The 19,222-nt window shown below is 49.3% G+C and overlaps 1 protein-coding gene across 9 annotated transcripts in view; it reads right to left on the bottom strand.

The window, feature by feature from the left end:
• Positions 1 to 19,222, bottom strand: part of TNN (tenascin N) — a 56,569-nt gene that overhangs the window by 3,438 nt on the left and 33,909 nt on the right. For 5 of the 9 annotated variants that reach the window (XR_007148077.1, XM_047840124.1, XM_047840118.1 and 2 more), the window contains 6 exons: positions 16,368 to 16,498; positions 15,193 to 15,325; positions 14,615 to 14,766; positions 8,756 to 8,852; positions 7,690 to 7,857; positions 1,229 to 1,392 (listed from right to left, as the gene is read on the bottom strand). Coding sequence is in view for 8 of the 9 variants with exons in the window: in XM_047840124.1 (XP_047696080.1) it covers positions 1,229 to 1,392; positions 7,690 to 7,857; positions 8,756 to 8,852; positions 14,615 to 14,766; positions 15,193 to 15,325; positions 16,368 to 16,498 (845 nt within the window). In the remaining variant the exon portion in view is untranslated. Of the gene's footprint in view, positions 1 to 65; positions 1,393 to 7,689; positions 7,858 to 8,755; positions 8,853 to 14,614; positions 14,767 to 15,192; positions 15,326 to 16,367; positions 16,499 to 19,222 lie in introns of those variants that run through there. The other 4 variants (XM_047840123.1, XM_047840117.1, XM_047840119.1 and 1 more) reach the window with 1 other exon arrangement.

Raw genomic sequence — 19,222 nt, 5'->3', positions numbered from 1 at the left:
TGGTCAGGGCCAAAGTAATCAAACTGTACCTGGACTTGAGATGAGCTAATATTTACAGTGACACCGGTTATAAGGTAAGTTCTGGGGAGCGGTGGCTTCCTGAAGGCTAGAATAGACCCAGGGTGGGAAGTTAGAAACCCAAGGTGGGGAGGAGCTCATGGCAACAAGACGCCATTTTCAAGAAGATGTGTGGGAGCAGTCAGGAGATGCCTGGCAAGGAGTCGAGATGATGTCCACGGGTCATGGAGGTTTGAGAAATCACTGGTAGGAAAGTTTCAGAGCAAGGAAGGGGAGAGGAGCCATCAAGAACTCTCAGTCCTGGGTGCACCTCCTGAAATGGAGAGAGAAGTTTAGCACAACACTCTGGGTAGACTCTGAGTGGCTCTGGATGAAGTGGACCCAAAAGTGGGTCAGATCAAAGACAGAAAAAACTTGTTTTCCTGGTGATCAAAGGACTTAAGGCAAATAGTTGTGGTTTCACTGGGAGAACAACTAGAAAGAATTCTGAAGTTATGAATAGAATGTTAGTTCCCACCTGCCCCCAAGGCATATGTTGAAGTCCTAACCCCCAAAGTGGTAGTCTCTGGAGGTGGGACCTTGGGGAGGTAATCAGGGTTGATGAGATCATGAGGGTGGGTCCCCCATGATGGGATTAGTGCCCTTGTAAGAAAAGGAAGAGAGATGAGAGCTCTGTCTCTCTCTCTCTCTCTCTCTCTCTCTCTCTCTCTCTCTCTCTCTCCACCATAGGAGGACACAGTGAAAAGGCCACCATCCTCAAGACAGAAAGAGAGCTTTCACCAGGAACCGAATCGGCTAGCAGGCAACTTGATCGTGGACTTCCTAGCCTCCAGAACTGAGAAACAAATGTGTCTCATTCCAGCCACCCAGCCCATGGTATTTTGTTACGAAGACGGTGTCCATGGGTGGCCCGGAAACAGATGGTGCATAATCCATGTCACCTGTCTCTGTCCAGCAGTGGGCAGCCTGAGCTCCCACCCACCTACACTAAGTTTGCAGCTCTGGTGGGAATGCAGAGTGGGGAAGGGCTACAGCGGGTGGGCAGGGGAGGCCTTGACCTCCAGGCCATAGAGCCTGGAGAAGAAGCCCCACTGCCCCAACTGAGAGCATCAGAAGGAGAGAGGTAGCCAAACCAGCGTGGAGAGTGTCGCTTTGGGAATGCAAAGCTTTGGGCAGAGCTTGGAACAAAAAAAGTGCACCTGTCGCCTACCTCACTGTGTTTGGTCTCCCCATATCTGCCGTTGGGGTTGGCCAAGTGGCAGTTCTTATACCACCAGCCACCATGATGTGTCAGGGCACAGTTGCTGAGGGCAATATCGTTGTCTCTGTCAAAAGTTGTAAACTTCCATCCGTTGTGGTAAGTAAGAGCATCCCCTGTGGGAGAGGAGAGATAATGGGTGAACGGTGAAGTTCGGCCGCTGAGATGGTGATGGAACTCTGGGCTCAGCAGGACAATCTCTGGGCATGAAAACACCAAAGATCTGGCCATTTATGTCACAGGTAAATCACTTGTCTCTGAAAACGGCCAAGGTGAGGACATGATACAGATGAAGAGATTCTCCTTCCTGGCCTGTCACCCAAACTTCAGGCCTGTTTCTCCAATAGCTTCCAACAGCTTGCTCCCTTCCAGCATTTTCACTCAGAGGCTACACAGTCATGTAAAATAACCAAACATCTGAAACCAAACTTGTCGGCTCTCCTCCCAGCACCTGACCACCCCTCTCCCATATTCCCTTCCCTCACTCGGCCATCCTCTTAGCCACCCCAGTCTCGAACTCCGAGCCACATTTGCCAATCCCATGTACCCCTCTACGGAGCCCTTCTTCCTGAGGATCACTCACAGATGGCCTCACTCCCGGGGCTGCCACACGGCCTGCTCTCCTCTCCTCGGGCCTGCATCAACACGACAGCCCTCCCGGCCTTCCTGAAGCATAAGTGTCCACTTTCATGCTCTCAGGTCAATGTCCTTCCCACCACCCACGACAGGGAAGGAGCCGCTCCTCCTTGCTTTGCTTTGCAGCCTGTAATTTGGCTTGTACCCTTCGCACCATCTCCTGGCCCGCTGTCCCCACAGGCACACACGGCTTGTGCAGCAGACAGGTCTGCCCTCCACACCTCTGCCCTCCCCGGTCCAACTCCTAAACGCCCCTCAAAGCCCAGCTGGACCCCACTCCTGAGGAAGGGTCGGTCTCCTTAATAATCCTCCCACACCCCCTCCCAGCACACACTCCCGAGTTTCCCAGGCCCTCCTGGCACATATATACAGTTTGGTGCTTCATTACATCCTGTCTGGAAATCCGCTTGAATCATCTGACTTGTATTTCTACCATTTCCCCCATGGTATGTATCATCTTTGTATCAGTTTAATTCTTAATTCAGCTCATAAAAGGTGACAAGGGCCTGAATCAATCCTAAGTTGTGTTCCTATCATGACAACACTTAGGTTTTCATCTGACCCCTGAGCTACCGACCACCTTCACATCCGTATCCTCCCCCTCTGTCCCCACGCCAGCCTACAAGGTGGGCCAGGCAGCCGGCAGTCCCATGAGGAGACAGACTCACAGAGGTTAGACTCTGGGGACTTGTCAAGGTCCCACTGTCCCCAGATAGTAGGGCCGGGACTCAAACCTCAGTCCTCAGATTCCCAGTCCAGGGTCCTCCCTGACACACCAACTTGCCTGCGGCTGCCTTATTTCAGTAGAGACCTTTAATTACTCGAACCAGAGCAGGCCGTCTCTGGTTCTCCCGGTGTGGCCCCTGGACCAGCAGCATCAGCAGCACCTGGGAATTTGTTAGAAAGGCACATTCTCAGCTCCACCCCCACCCCGGATCCACAGAACCAGAAACTCCGAGGCAGTACCCGCCTGCAGTCTGCATTTTAACAAGCTCTTCTGAGGACAACAAGCCCTTCAGAACGTCGGTCTGCAACTTCCTTCATTTATTCAGGAACCATGAGAACACCTGCTGGGCCCAGCACCAAGCTCAGCTCTGGGAAAACAGATGGAGGAGGTCCCCGCCCTCAAGAACTTAGTTGGGGGAGGAAGGGGGCAGATGTATGTGAAGAGTTAACAACACATTATGAAAAGGGAAGGTCCCAGATTGTCCCAGATTGTCCGTCTGACTTTGCAGCTTGAACAATGGCTCCTTGATGGCTTCCCCAGCGAAAGCAGGGGAGTGAGAGCAGGGGACACAGGCCATTCCTGCTAAGACAGCTGAAGGGCCCCTGCCCCCAAGAGTTTCCTCCAACTGAGGAAAGGCGTGTAGTCGCTGGATTCGTACACATCTCTCTCCCCTTCAGCTCTCTAGCAGACAGTTAACTACAGCTTAAAATAACACGCGATGGCTCCCTTGGTGACACTCTTTTAATGAGCTCAGCTTACCGAACGCGCGTCTAAAGTTCCTAGAGCTGTTTCCTAAGAATCTGTGCGGAGGCTGTTTCTTAACGATTTGTTCACAGTTATCGAACCTTAGGCACTGGGATCAAGGAAAGCGAAGCAGGTTTCGGACTAAGTGTGGCAGTTTATTCCATGATGGATTTGCTCCCTTCCAGAAAATGAAGCCATGCTGATGTTCAGAGCATGGACAGCGAGGATAGTCATGAATCAAGAAATTGCTTTGCTCTGGTCGTCAGGCCCCAGCCAACACGGTGTTCTGATCTATTAAGCTTATCTCCCTAAGTAAGATAAAGTAGAAAAGCCAGTGGTCGTCAGACCCTCTCTCTTCTATCAGAGTTTGAGGAGAAAACATTGGATGAGAAATAAGCAGCCTTAACTTCTAGTACAATGGCTTTGGGTGGGCGGCTGGCTCCCCTCAGGAGGTGCGTGTGGGGTTGGTGGCGACCCCATAAGAGCCCTGGGTGGGGCCGCTGAGCTGGTTACCACCCATCTTGTCAAAACATCACTCCAAGATCAGCTCTCCTCCTGCACCTCCTGAGTCGGGAAGGATGACCCAGGCAGCTGAGCCACCTCAGACCCCAAGAAGCCATCGACATCACATCCCTTTTAAGTCACACAAGACTGTCTGGACCTTGAACCCTGGGAACAGGAATGGGCCCATGGAAGTGGATGTGTGCCATTTCTAGCTTTCCCTTGTGTCCACGAACCCAACACTTGTTTCGCCTTTAAGTACCAGTATTTAAGGGGCGCCTGGGTGGCTCAGTCAGTTAAGTGTCTGACATTGGCTCAGGTCACCATCTCGCGGTTCATGGGTTCTAGCCCTGCACTGGGCTCGGTGCTGACAGCTCAGAGCCTGGAGCCTGCTTCGGATTCTGTGTCTCCTTCTCTCTCTGCCCCTCGTCCATTCACATTCTCTCTTTCTCTCAAAAATAAACAAACAGTTAAAAAAAATCTAAGTACCAGTGTTAAAGAATCTGTTTCAAAGCAAGAAAGGCACTGGCATTTGTGTAGAACAATTCCTCACCGCGGACAGTCAGCACCCCTGGCCCGGGCCCACTGAATGCTGGTGGCATTCCTTAGCCACGCTTCCAAGTGCCCCCAGGGTGTGAACCCATCATCCCTGGTTGGACATCCCCAAGTCTCGTGTCGATGGGATTGAACCCAGCTGTAAATGACGGGTCAGCCCATAGAAGTCGCTCTGCGCCACTCCAAATGTCTGTGTTTTCACCATCACCTCTCCAGAGACGAACAGCGTCTTATAGGCAGAGCTCATTAGATGTCCTCCCGGCCCTGCTCCAAGATCCAGAATCGGAAACTATATTCACCTGGCACTTCCTTGCTGGGCTCTCCTTCACGGGGGAATAACGGGCTCTCTGACAGGACTTCAGGGAAGCAGAAGTCGGGGGCCCACCTGCACAGTGTGAGTCAGAGTGGTCCTGACTGACACGTTTCCCCCAGGGTCCCACATGCCCAATCCTAATCAGAGCTCCAATGGGGACAGCCAGCACATGCACAGAGACATCAAACCCTTCACCTTCTATTTGAGTGCTATGTCCTCTAAACAGCACCTCATCATTTAGGATGTGAGTGGTCAGAAGCTTCCTAAATTTCAAAACTCTCCTGGGGACAAATCAGCCTATACAAGGAAAGCTAAAACTCCACTAAGCCCACCACTCAATTTCAGAGTGTCCAAGTAGGAACGGCACGTATGGGGAGACCAGAGTGCTGCCAAAATGTGGTGTGATCTGAAAGTCTCCCGAGGCCTCCTATTAGAAAAGGCATCTTCCGCTGACCAGCACTGTGGGCCTGAACAACCTCAGAATGGCAATTATCCCCTAATCACACTTAAAATGCAAATAGAGTCCCTGGGAGGAGGATCACATTAATTCACGAATATATTGACTCCTTTTCACTCCTTTCCCCATTAGCATCAGTTCATTTCCCGGTTATTTTAGGGCAGGCGTTGGAAAAGGTGTGTGGTAGAAGAGAGGAGGATGGGCGGCCCTCGTGGACAGGCCTGAGTGATGTCCCCAGTTGGGAGCTGGGGGCACTGGGATTCCGGGAGAGATGTAGGAACTCCGCATCTTGTCCAAGGAAGATCCCATGAGTGGAGTCTCCGGAGGCTGGGAATCTTTAGCCCGGCAGACCGACTTGATCTCCACGGTCAGTAGTGAACGGCAAGAAGAAGGAAGACCAGCTATCCTCCATGTGGACTGAGCAGGACAGGAGGGGCCCGAGGGGTCTCAGGGAGCCTGTGATGTGTGCACCCCTCACACCTAATGGTTGGAGATCCAGGAATGAGCCATCAGCAATGTGGTCTGATTTCATCCAGAACTGGGGAAAAGGTAGGCAGAGTGCTGAGTGGTCAAAACAGCATCTCTCCATCCCTCCCCACCCCCCCCCCACCCCCCGATTAGGTTTTATCGTCACAACCCCAGGAAGGTCCATCTGTGTTTCCCAACTATTTTAACTGCCTCGTTCCTATGCCTGCCTTTCACGTTTCGTACTGTACTGTGAGCAGATGAAGTGCAGCGTACCCAACATCCAGAAACTGTATAGCAAGTAGAAAAGGGTTGCCCAGCCTGTTTCACCTGTGGAGACCCCAGACCCCCAGAGAGAAGTGACAGCTCTTCCAGCAATGGTCCGTTTTTTCTTCAAGGATTTTCCCTGAAACACCGCACTTATCTTTGCACGCTCCCCCCACCCACCCCCTCGGAACGCTTGAACAATTCTGCCGTGTCTGTCACCCAAACTCTTCATGCACTAGTAGGTGCCTACCCCTCCCTCTTTGTCTCCTCCCATGTCCCCATGTCAGTAGACCCACCCCTTCACCGGCCCCTGTGCAAACTCCCTGGGTCTCGGGGACTATCCCCTACACCATGAGACATCCATAACATCACACTGAAAGATCTCGCTAGCAACATCACATTTTAGCAAATGCAAAATTCTTGTGATTAAAAAAAAACAAAACAATTAAATTATAAGACCTAAAAGTAACTTTGCATTAGCTACTGGCCACTTCGGATCACACTCCAGAGGCATCTGTTCATAGTCTTCCACCCAGTCCTCCACCGTTAGGGGAGGAGGAGTGGCCTGAATGGCCTCAGGCTTCAAGGGCACACCCAGTACCCTTGCTTCTGCTCGGTCCTTGCTCGCCATGGACTCCCCTGGGCCGGGGGGCCCTTCTTTGTTTCCCATCTAAGTCCCACCCTCTCAGACCCAGCTCCTGCCTCCTGCCCTGGGGGAAGCTCCCTTCAACAGCCTCGGCGCGGCGCGTACCCACCTTGTCGCATCCTGTAGCTCCTTATTCTCCTCACCACTAGGTGACACTTGGCAAAAGTTACTTTATATTATTACTTATCTATTTACATGACCGCCTAAGGGGAGCAACCAGGTCCTATAGAGTCAGTGGATCCGGCTGGTAACACATCCCTACAGAGTCACACCAAAGTCAAAAACGTGCAAAATCAAACGACTTGTTAGGGAATTTTTAAAAACTATAAATGTAAGTTTAAAATATATTAAAACAACCACCACCTTCCCCTCTTAAATAGAAAACTCAACGGTAAAATCCCAGTATTTCAGTCATGTTGCTTATGCTGTTCTTTTCCTTCACAACCGACCACACCATCGACTGGCTTGCATCCAATGAGCAGCTAATCAAGGTTAGAGATTCCCTGCTTTCGGCTGAACTGCTAATTTCTGGGTTGTCACAGTTCTATGAGGTTAATGAGACCTTCCTTCTTCTTGTTTGAATCAGCCCTGTCATTTTTCTCTTTACTTATGGTAAAGTGCTGCAAAATATTCAAATAACACACACGCGCACACACACACACACGCGCGCACACACACACACACACACACACACACACACACACACACTCTTCTGTGCAAGGACAGCAGCCATACCGCTGAAGCCCAGTGCAAGGTGGGCAGGCACCATGGATCACTCAGGATGCGGGTTCATTGGCCAATGCACAGCAGCCTGAACCAGGGGAGCGTAGGAGGAGGGTTTTTACTGGTGGGGGGATCAATGTGTAATGTACAAAATTCCCAACTTTCAGATGGTCAAGGATTGCTTTAACATACCTGTTTACTGCTCACCCCCTGTAGGGTCATCATGCCTGAGGGGCCTCGATCATCAATGATCAATGAGGACAAGTCACCTTCACAGAGCAGTACCGCATCCCCCAGATCCATGGCCCGTGGCAAAACGATCCTCAGACCCACGGACTCGAGCCCGAGACCCTAGCAGGGGGGAGATGCGTTTGCTTACCGGCCGTGCCTCTGTATTTCCCGACTGAGAGCTTGTACCGCTCCTTGCTGGAGGCCACCTGGAAGAAATCATACACGGCATAGGCGGACTCGTTGGCTGTCTGTAGGTCCACTCTCACCTCATACCGGGTGGCAGTGCCAGTGGTGAGGTTGTGCAGCTGGTCGAGTCCTAAAAATAAAGCAGGCAATCCCAATAACCAATCAACCTACGTGTGCAAGTGCCCGCCTACCAGCAGCTGAGATGTTCGGCACCAAAAGTCACCTTAGCCTTCACCACCTCTGCTAATGGGCACTTCCTCACGCTATCTCTTTTGGGGGACCCATTTTCTCATCCTGTTATCTCTCTGGCACAGCCATATTAACGAGTGTGGAAACCACGTCCTGTGAGAAAGAGCGGTGGAGGGTAATCACTGGTGAACCTGCCCCCACACCCCTTCTCTCTAAAGTAGATGCACTTCTACTTATCATCCCCTTATCTCACCAAGCAGAAGAGGGCATCAGATGCCACCGTAAGGTCTCTGGAGGAATTTTGCACCAAGAAAACCACATCATCATCTACTCTACCTGACACTGGGTCTCCAGATTATGATTTTTTCATTCTCCATTTCCCAGTGGGTGCTTTTGGCTAGTTCACTCTCTATGAGCATTTGCTCCAGAAAAGAGCAGAAGGGAAAGGGAAAAAACAATCCCCATAACGATGGGCATTACTAGTAGAATTTCAGGGACTACTGGTATGACCTCCCAATAATAGCCCAGAATCCCAATCGGTCAACTATTTTTCTACTATGGTTTCTAAGATGTGCAGGCTCCAGGCAGATCCTGTGGAGCTCAGATACAGCATAAAGACCACCTGTGACAGCCACACCCTCTCACAATCCCAGCACATGAGAACCTTCCTAGCAACATGTCCCCACCAACACCTTGGTGGGTAGGTTCCTCAGGGTATCCTGTCCCTGTCACTGGGACATCTTCCTGAACGTGGGGAGCCTTCACAAGCCACCCAAGCAGCTTCTGAAGGGAGATGTCCCTTCCACAGCACAGCCCTTCCGGAATCTCAGAGTTCATACCAAGCCAGAACTCCTTCATGGGGTCCCCAAAGCCTTCCACGTAGGTCCGCCAGCGCTTGAAGAAATCCAGCTGTCCAGTGTTGCGCCTTTGGAAGACCTGCAAAGGGAGATGGACCTTTCACTCTGACGCACTTGGACAGATGTCACTGAGTGAAGGAGGGCAGCAGCTTGGACTGGGGCTGCCCCGAGGTCAGACAGAAGCAGAGAGAAGGTCACACTGACGGATGTGGTGACAGATTGAAAGTGGAACTGAAAGAGAAGTCAGGAGTGATTCTTGTGGTTTGGGCTTGCGACACTGGGTGGCTGTTCACTCAGCTATTGGCAGAGATGGGGGCTCTGAGAGAAGACAGGTTCTGCGGGTGCATCACGAGCTCACTTGGGACAAGGTAAGTGAGGGTCACCCCCAAGGTGCCCTGGCAAATGGGGAGGCCATAGTGGCAGATGAGTGAAGGACTAGGGTTCTGAAGAGAGATCTAGGCCAGACTTACAAAGGTAAGCATGTGTCTCAGATGATGCTAAGTGCCCACCAAGACCCATTTCACTTTCCTCTCCCCAGAAACACAGGGAATCTTCCTTCTCCAGGCTCCCTTGCAGTTAAGCTGGAGCCATGTGACTCATTCTAGCCAAAGGGCCGTAAGTGGGAGTGCAGGAGGCCAGGAGGGCTCTCCATGCTCCCTCTTCCATTGCCATGCGTCACGGGGCCTTGGTGAACGCCACATGACCACAGAGCAGAGCCATGAGCTGGAATCAGCCTGAATCCCTGAGTCACCACTTAGAAGTGACTGCCAAACCCCCAGAAGATTGCACACATGGGAAGAAACTTTTTATGTCTCAAATCATTGGAATCTGGTGGTGGTGTTTACTGCAGCAAGGCCTGCTCTATCCTAATGAATACAGAAAGCCACGGGGACACAGATCATAAAGTGGAGCCACTGGAGAGGATGAGATCACCTGGGAAGAAAGAGTACCTAAAAAGAGAAAAGGGCCTAGAATCAAGACTCGGGGACCACCAATACGCAGCAGCCAGGTGCAGAAGGATGTGTTCATTAAGGAGAACGTTCATGAAGGACAATTAGGAAAGCATGGAACCACAAAGACCACAGAGAGAAAAGTGTGGCCGATAGTGTCAACGGCAGGTAAGCAGTCAAGGGACACGTGGCCTAAGGAACACGTCTATAGAATTGAGTGAGACAGAAGTCGTGAGTGACTCTAGAAAAGGCTGCACTGGAGACAGACAAGGGCAGAAGCCAAAATGGAGTGGGCTGAAGAGTGAGTGGGAAGTGAGAAAATGGAGACAGACTTGGGTACTATTTCATGAAAATATGTGCTGCCTTCTTTTCAAAAACTCCTCTCTTTGGGGAAGGAAGGCAGTTCCTGTCAGAGTAAACTGGACTCGTTTATATGAGGTAAACCTGAAAAGGAGCTACAAGCTAAACACACCTGTATATCCTACAAGAAGTGATACTAATTGATGTCATTCCTCATGACCTTGAAAGACAGCCATGCTAACCGCCATCCTAGCTAACCTCAGAAATGATTCTGGAATTCTGGAAGGCTGGAATGGCATCTTTGTCTCCACCTACTTTCCTCTGTAGTCATTCGAATACAGAAGCCCCAACACAAAACCCCATCTCCCTCCTTTCCACCATGCTTCATAGCGGGTGCCTTGACGTGAAACACAATTATTTTGAATTTGGTAAGGTACACCTCCTAATATTTCTGTGTTCTTTACATTTTTTCTGGGAGGGAGGGAGAACAGAACAGGGGTCCAGCAACAGTGCTGAAATCTCCTCATGGGAGCTCACGTTTAACTCCTTCTGAAGCACCAACCCACCTCTGCTGGCCCAGGAAGCCCTGAACTAGGGCATCAAATGGCGGGAGAGCCCTGGGCTCTGAGGCAGACCATGGCTACTGCCTGGCCGGGGGCTGGTGAGTCAGTCATCTCTATCACTGAGCCTCGGTCGGTCAGCTTGGTGACAAACAGGGTTAGAAGCGGGAAGGAAGTGTTTATCACACAGGTGCTAGGAGAACTCAATGAAATGGCAAGTGTAAAAACATTCTACAATACCCAGGTGCTGAGCAGGACTTAGGGAACGATCGGGCCCATAATTACATACTGCATTAACACTGTTGTTCCTGTCCCCTTTTGTCCTTATTTTAGAGACTGTCACTCCTCTCTTGGCTTCCTTCATTTCTTTACTTACTGACCCACTTGTGTAACTACCATTTACTGAGCATTTTGTTAAGGGCTGGATACAGGGCGAGTATATATGGTGCCATTTTACAGATGTGAAAGTTCAGAAAAGCAATTAGCCAGATTAAATAATAATCAGCTTATTATGTAATGGCTGATGCAAGGATAAAACATTGATCTCATCTTTTATAAGAACGTTTGAAAATACCAGCTTTTACTGAGTCTATTTTCCAAAAATCATTTCTTAAGATTCTGGGGAGCTAACTGGTCATTTCCTAGCATGGTGCCTGTTCCAATACCTTCCCGGGGACACTTCCTATACCATGGACAGTGGAATCCCAGGACAGAAGTGTTACCAATGTTTGGTTCCTTGTACACCGGGTCAAATTACATTCCCACTAACATAATTAGTTATGGTACAAGATCAGGCTCAAATTTGATTCTGTCTTCCTAGGAGAGATGCATTACAAAGACATTCTCCAATGAATACAGTCCTAAACATGACAGGGGTTTTTCCCACTGATATATATATGTATATACATATATGTTTAATAATGTTAATAATGTAAATAATGTTACTAATGTAAATATATATACATATATATTTAATAATGTTTCAGCTTAGTGAGGAAACTCCAAAAAACGGTTCTGATGCTCTCTCCATCGCCATTTAGACCCAGCTCTGCCCTTACTACCTGTGTCCTTCGGCAACTTAGTGAACCTTGACAAGCCTCACTTTTCTAAACTATTAGATCAAGATGTTAATAGCCCATTTGTCCTTCTCTTAAACTGAGGCTGTAGCAAGATCATTAATCATGATAAATCATGAAAGTGTGAAGGCCAGAGACTGGCACATACTGATACAAGTTATTATTTTATCTCAATAAATGTTAGTTTGCATTTTATTGTGTCAGATTCCAAATGAACTGACCACCATGAGCATTTGCACATCTTGATCAGGCAGTGTGACTGGACTCCCAGAGAATCTAGTCCATTCCCCTTCTATGAGGTGAAAACACCTGATGATGGACTGTCTTGGATAACAAGAGCCACTCAGCAAAGAAGTCTCGAGGCAGGCAATACGTCTCAAAACAGAACTGTCACTGCACTCTAGAACTTACTCAACGTCCTGACTCAATTGGGAGAAAAAAATGAAAATCTCATTTAATTGCCTGTGGAAATAGCTTCTCATGTAGTCCTTAAGACTTGCAAGATGGAGAACAAAGACAGAAATACCTGAGGCACCTAAGTGCTCCTGGATTGTCTTCATCCTGGCCTGCCTCCTGTGGTATCAGCTACCACGGGGTAGAGTTCTTCAGGCCTCTTAAACATAAGGAGTTCCTGCTGCCCCATGGAGGAAAATTTCCTTAAAAGGATTTTAGGAGCTCAATTTAAAAGAGCCACATACTGAGGTCATCTCTCAGTGACAAAAGATCCTTGAACCCCAAATCAGGGACAACGCCAGTAAAAGATTTGGTGCAGAAGTGCTCAGGACTCCACATGTTTTCTGGACTGTGATCGCTTTGAGGAGGGCCCTACAGAATCTCAGTTCATGTATTATCTTCAGGAGTCTGGGTCAGAACACAAGACTTGGGAGGGGGTGAAGGACCGGTATTGGTTAGAACATAGAGGGATTTTATTACTTCTGGAATTGACCTCAGTTTCCTGGTAAGGGTCCTTGGCGTGAGCAGGCCCCAGAAGGCAAGCTCCTTGAGAGCAGCGATTCACTACTGGTTCTTGAGTATATAAAACAGTGCTTGACACACAATAGGCACACAATAAGTAATTTGGGAAAAAATCTTGGGGATTCCCAGGTGGACACACCGGCAGGTATCTTTCTAGAGGTTGCCCTAGACAAACGTCTCCTTCCCGATGGGAGGCTGGCTTTCAAAAAGGACACACTAGACACCACAAACATTCTGCCGATGATCAGTTACGGACACAGACGCAGGATACTGGCTTCAAGCCTGAAGAGACCTGACGCTTACAACCGTGCTGATGAAAAGCAGCAGGGACAGCTCAATGGCTCTGCTCAGGTAGAAAACCCTCCCGTGCTACAAGGTGTTCGGTTATTTTTACAAATCAATCAGGAATTTCTCCCATCCAATCCAGTTCCTGCCTTTCAGCCATCAGATGCAGCTGTGCAGATAATAAGTTTTCTTCACTGCTGCTTAGCGGATGGTATCATTTTACCCGTGGCTGCTCAAGTGTCTTTGGTCTTTCAGGCCCCTGAGCGAACGTGTAAATGAATATAGTCTGAGCACTAGGAGATCATGCTTTCTCCTTCCCAGAGTGAGCTCCGGATGCACAGCAGGTTAAGGCCGCATGCTGGTCTGGAGTGGTGAGAGCCTCTAGCTGTTCAGGCACCGGGAGAAGGGGGTGGGGGGAGAAGGAAGGATCAGATCAAAACCCTCAGAGACAGCTCATCATATAATTGGATCAGGCTGATGTAATCAAAGTAGGTGCCACGTGGTGGGAGCAGACAACGGCCGGAGGGAATAAACCTCCACACAGAAGGACCATCAGCACGTTGCCAAGTTGCCCTCTTTCAGGCTTTAGCCTTCAAAGCAAAGTCCCCAAGGCCTCGCTTCTGACCTGCACAGCAGGATGCAGAGCCTGGACGAAAGGCTTCAATCCAGAGGGCCAAGGCCCAGGGAGGTCATGCGTTTCCATGGCGGATGGCCTTAGAGGACCCACAGGGAAGGCCAATGATCTGGAAGGCTGGAGTCCTGAAATCTGGCCCCAACTTTTGTCATTAATTCTTATGAAGGGCCAAGATACTTCTCCTTGTGGCCTCAATTTACCTATCTATAAACTAGAAATAATAACCGCTGTCACTTACTTGAAAGATTTTGTGTGAGAGTCTCGTTTATGAGAGTGCTTTGAAGAGAATAAAATGTAGAATTATACAAACATAGAGGGCATTATTAGATGCTGATAAACCCACGAGCCCCCACAATCGTTAACCTTAGTTTAACTAAGCCTGCTCTATCCTGGCCATGAAGTACTTCAGGCTCTATTCTTTTTTTTTTTTTTTAATTAATTAATGTATTTTGAGAGAGAAAGTGAGAGGGGAGGGCCAAGGAGAGGGAGAGAGAGGGAGAGAGACAGAGAGACAGACAGACAGAGACAGAGAGAGAGAGAGAGAGAGAGAGAGAGAGAGAGAGAGAGAGAATCTCAAGCACGGCCCACACTGTCAGCGTGGAGCCTGATGTGAGCCTCGAACTTACCAACCGTGAGATCATGACTTGAGCCGAAGTCAAGAGTCGGAGGCTAGAGGCACCTGAGTGGCTCAGTCAATTAAGCCTCCAACTTCCATTCAGGTCATGATCTCACAGTTCCTGAGTTTGAGCCCCACATCAGGTCCTGTGCTGACAGTTCAGAGCCTGGAACCTGCTTCGAATTGTCTCTCCCTCTCTCTCTGCCCTTCCCCAGCTCGATCTCTCTCTCTCTCTCTCTCTCTCTCTCTCTCTCTCTCTCTCTCTCTCTCTCTCTCTCAAAAATAAATAAACATTTAGGAAAAATTACAAAAAAACAGTTGGAGGCTTCAGTGACTGAGCCACCCAGGCGCCCCCTTCAGGCTCTATCCTTACAGCCAGGGGCTGGGGGAATCAGAGAACAAAAACAAGCCACCCAGCCCCTCCCTCCCGTGGATAAAGACTCACAATCCAGCCACCTCCGTCCGTGTCCATATCACAGTACACCTGCAGGGGCCGGCTGGCATCACCATGCAGGTAGATGGTATATAGACCGCTGGCGACATTGCTGTTCTGCTGAACTTGACTGCAGTCGGAAGGATGTGGAAAACGGGCACCAACTGGGAGTCAAGCAGAAAGATAGCATCATTAGGCGAAGGGCAAGGAAGAAGTAGGGGGGCTAGTCCCTTTTTTCCAGATAATTTATTTTGTTCAGAAATTATTTCATAACCTCCTACTACTTTGCTTCTTCCGACCCTTCACAAATATCTTATTTTTCTCATTCACCCTGCTGTCATCAAACCCTTCAAATGTAGTAGAAATAAGGTCAAGTTTACATCACTTCCTACCTTGATGCCCTCAAAATAACATTCTGTTGTGCTTCCCTCTTCAGTCTTTCTACCATGAGATCAATTTTGTTTGAACCCATAACCCTATTGCCCCGTTTCCAGAGAAATCCTTCACTCTGTCCACTCGCTCCTCCTTGAACAGCTTTCTTGGCTGTCCGATGCTTGTCCTCTACCACATTCTCGTTCAGAGAACATTACCTGTGGAAAGGGTGGTAGATACACTCCTGCTCCGGCGATCACCCTTAAAGGCAACCAAGGAGACTGGGTAGGCGATGCCCTGCTCAAGGCCTTGCAACTCAAGTCTCTCGTTTCCTCTTCCAAGCTGTACCTCCTACCAAACAAAGGAGACAGTAGACAGTCACTCAGTGTGTCACCCCCAGCACCCTAGCTGTCAACGGCTTTCCCCAGTGCTAATGACAGGAGTTCTCTGAGAGCACAGTGTTTGGTTTCTTTCAGGGCTTAGTGGTGCCCAGAATACGGGTGGGTCCCAGCAGCTTCGCTGGGGGGCGGCGCCATGGAGATTCAGCCCTGCTGGAGTGCTAGCACAGAACTGGCATCACGGACCTCCCTGGAGGAGCACCCACCAGGTCTCCTGGGACCCTCTCCTCCAGGTACATGCTGGAACACCAACTACAGCCACCAAGGCCAGCGGTGCTGGGCTGAGGAGCTAATAAGGGCGATAAAAGTGACTGCTGATAACTGTGCAGCAGGGCCACTGTTGGCCTTTCAGGAAACGTCCTTCTGAACCTATCTTATTTCCTCTACAGACATAGAGCTAACTTTCCTTGAAGCACTGTCATAAGCAACCATTAAGATAATGAATAAATCAAAGTGCCCTTCCTTTCCCTCTTCGTCCCTTCTCTCTTGCCAACAAGAAAGAGGAAGAATTTTCCATTGGAACAAGCTACAAAAACTTGCTGGCCTTCAGATTCCAGGTGGGAGGGATAACTCCTGAAAGAAGGTTTAATCAACCCATTCAATAAATATTTAGTGAGCACGTCTTGTGTGCCAGGTTGTAAGCACGTTAGATACAATGATAGATACAACAGACAAATTGTCCTTGGAGCGAACGTTTCCTGAGAAAGACAACAGAACAAAATAACATGGGGCGGATGTGCAGCCCGCAAATACTCAATGGATAGCGAGGAGAAGGCACAAAAGTTAGTCCTCTAAAACAAGGCCACACGTACGATGTCGGCAGACAACTAACTGTGTGCAGCAGCTTCGCTAACACAGCAGATGATCAGTAAGGCTCAACTCATTTCTTAGCCGGTGGCCATGACACCAGCAATCAAGCCGGTGGGCCCGGGTCAGTTGCTTCATTTGGAGGCTGGGCATGGGTACCAAGAGAAAAAGCAAGAAGTATCCAGTACCTTAACGGTGCCATCTGGGAGTTGGTAGGTCAGAATGTAGCCATCGATCTGAGCAGAGGGGGGCGTCCAGGTCAACACCCCCCCGGACTGTGTAACAGCAGATGGACGAAGGTTTTTGGGAGGGTCGATGTCTGTATACAGAAAGTCAGGTAATTATTATTAGTCGGTATTTCTGCAACCGAGGCAAGATCATTTTTGATGTGTTAACATATTTTCTACCAACTTATCCTTCCCATGGCAGCAGGCAGTTCCCAGGCAGTTCCTCCCCAGCAGCAGGCATGGTCTCTACTCTTCCTTGCCACCAGCCCCTTATGACCTTGGTTTCTAAAAGCACACTCCAGGGGCACCTGGGTGGCGCAGTTGGTTGAGCATCTGACTTCAGCTCAGGTCACGATCTTGCAATCCGTGAGTTTGAGCCCCGCGTTGGGCTCTGTGCTGACAGCTGGGAGCCTGGAACCTGCTTCGCACTCTGTATCTCCCTCTCTCTCCGCCCCTCCCCTGCTCACGCCGTGTCTCTCAAAAATGAATAAATGTTTAAAAAACTTTTTTTAATAAAAGCACATTCCACACCCACTGAGGACAAGGGGACTAAGGAAGAGGGGAGTGGGTAGGGCCAAGACAGTGCATCTGTGCTCCCAGGTTCCCCACAGATTCTCTAAGAGTGGCGGGTATGGACAATCCAGATCATCCAGATCAGCAGGCAGATTCCCAGCGATGGCAGGGCTCCTGAAGTGACCCGGAGTGTGGATCTGAGAGGAACCTGTGCACAGAAACCACGTGTCCCGGCAAACACCTACCTGGAAAGATGACCACAGAGCTGCCCGCTCCCACCCCACGGCTGGCACTGGGAAACCACCCAAGACTTTACACACAGCCCTGGAGAAGGAGCATGCCCCCTAAATCAGAGATACCAACCCACCAGCAGAATGGGGGCTTGCGACAAACATTAAGTTGGCGTAGAGATTTAAAGTTCTATTTCCTACCTAACTAAACATATGGCCTTAGATGCACACCCTGTACAGAAAGCGTGGGGAAGGCATGATGGTGGTGGTCTTGTGCAAAGGAGAGGAAGAGAGAGAGGGAAGAAGAGGCAGAAAAAAAGCAGAGCCTTCCTTGTGGCTCTGAACGTGCGATGGGGAGGGAGAGGAGGGGGAGGAGTACACACTCTGGAGACGGGAAACCAAAACTCAGCAAGAATTCTAGTCAAAACCATATTAATTGGTCAGATGGCTCGTTTTTTTAAACCCAATAAGATACTGAATGAAAAATTTCCATTTTGAAAAATCATCATAGAGGGTGATTTTAATTTAGAAGTTCCCAAAAAAGATGTCTCCAGGCTATTTTCTCCTCAGTAGCATTTCGGCCGAGAATGGAATTGCAATGTTTTAATAGAAATCAGGCAGCTGTTGTTTTGAATTAGGATGTTTTGACAAATTTTGAGTTTCTGTAATATCAGCTCGGTTTGACTTTCTAAAGTGTAACATCTGGCATGGATTTTATTCTTTCCATCACACTACAGAACTAAATTTCCTGCTTCCAAACATCAAAGCAAAACCTTAACTATTTAAATATCTTAAGCTGGCCTCTGCTACGTCTTTGACTGCCCACCAATCCCCTGGTTATGGACTTGAGATGTCTTAATGACTTCCACATTTCTGTGAAGTACAAAGATGGTAATATTGTTGTCTTTTTTAATTATTATTTAAGAGAGAGAGAGAGCATGCAAGCACAGGAGGGGCAGAGGGAGAGAGAGAATCCAAAGCAAGCTCTGTGCTGTCAGCTCAGAGCCTGGAGCAGGGCTCTCGATCCCACAACCCTGGGATCATGACCTGAGCCAAAATCAAGAGTTGGACACTCAACCCCCTGAGCCACTAAGGCACCCCTTATTGTCTTTAAAAATGGGAAGAGTGAGAGGCACTTGGGCAGCTCAGTGGGTTAGGTGTCCAACTTCAGCTCGGGTCATGATCTCATGGCTCGTGAGTTCGAGCCCCGTGTCGGGCTCTATGCTGACAACTGAGAGCCTGGAGCCTGCTTCAGATTCTCTCTCCCCCCTCTCTCTCTCTCTGCCCCTCTTCCACTCATGCTTTGTCTATCTCTCTCTCAAAAATAAACAATTTTTTTTATGGGAACAGTGAAGCAAAGAGAAGATAATGAAGGAACAGAGGGAGAAAGGAACGAGGGCGACAGAGAGAGGAGAGAGGGAGGGAGGGTAAAGGAAAGAAGGAAGGAGGGAGGGACTGGCTGCCTCTGGGGAACAGCATTGACTATTAAGGAGTCTGGGCTATACAAGAGTTTTTCTTTCTACGTGTTCCTTTGAATAGTTTGAATTTTTTTTTTACTGTAAGTGTACTTTACTCTTTTAATTAAAAAATCCTGCTAATTGTAACTTATAAGGAAATTCAAGGCACCTCTAACTCCAGTGGCCACACATGGTGTCCCCCGCCATAAAGGGGATGGCCAGCCCTTGCCCAGATGTCCAAAGAGACCCGAGGACGTCAGGGTGGGCACAGGGAGTCTCTCGGTCCCTGTGAGGCCCCACCACACATGCAAAACACAACAGCCCAGGCCCCTCTGATCACTAACTGGAAAGGGACAGCGAGGGAGAAAGACACTCCACCACCGCCCCCAACCCGGGACGTGGACACAGAAGCGCTACGTTGCCTCCCTCTTCTCCAAACTGGAGCCGAGGCCCTCCAGGTTCTAACATCCAAGTGGAGAGCCTGGGAGCTGGGCAGGGTGGAGGACAAGCTGACAGAGGCCCCGCACAACCACCCGGAAAAGCCACATACTTCCACTTTCACACTGCCTCCTCTACACTCTTCTTTTTTTTTTTTGAAGTTCATTTATTTTGAAAG

Source organism: Prionailurus viverrinus, chromosome F1 (assembly GCF_022837055.1).
Source record: "Prionailurus viverrinus isolate Anna chromosome F1, UM_Priviv_1.0, whole genome shotgun sequence".
NCBI classification, from domain to species: Eukaryota; Metazoa; Chordata; class Mammalia; order Carnivora; family Felidae; genus Prionailurus; species Prionailurus viverrinus.
The sequence above is the reverse complement of the archived record's forward strand: the minus strand, read 5'-3'. Positions and strand labels throughout refer to the sequence as shown.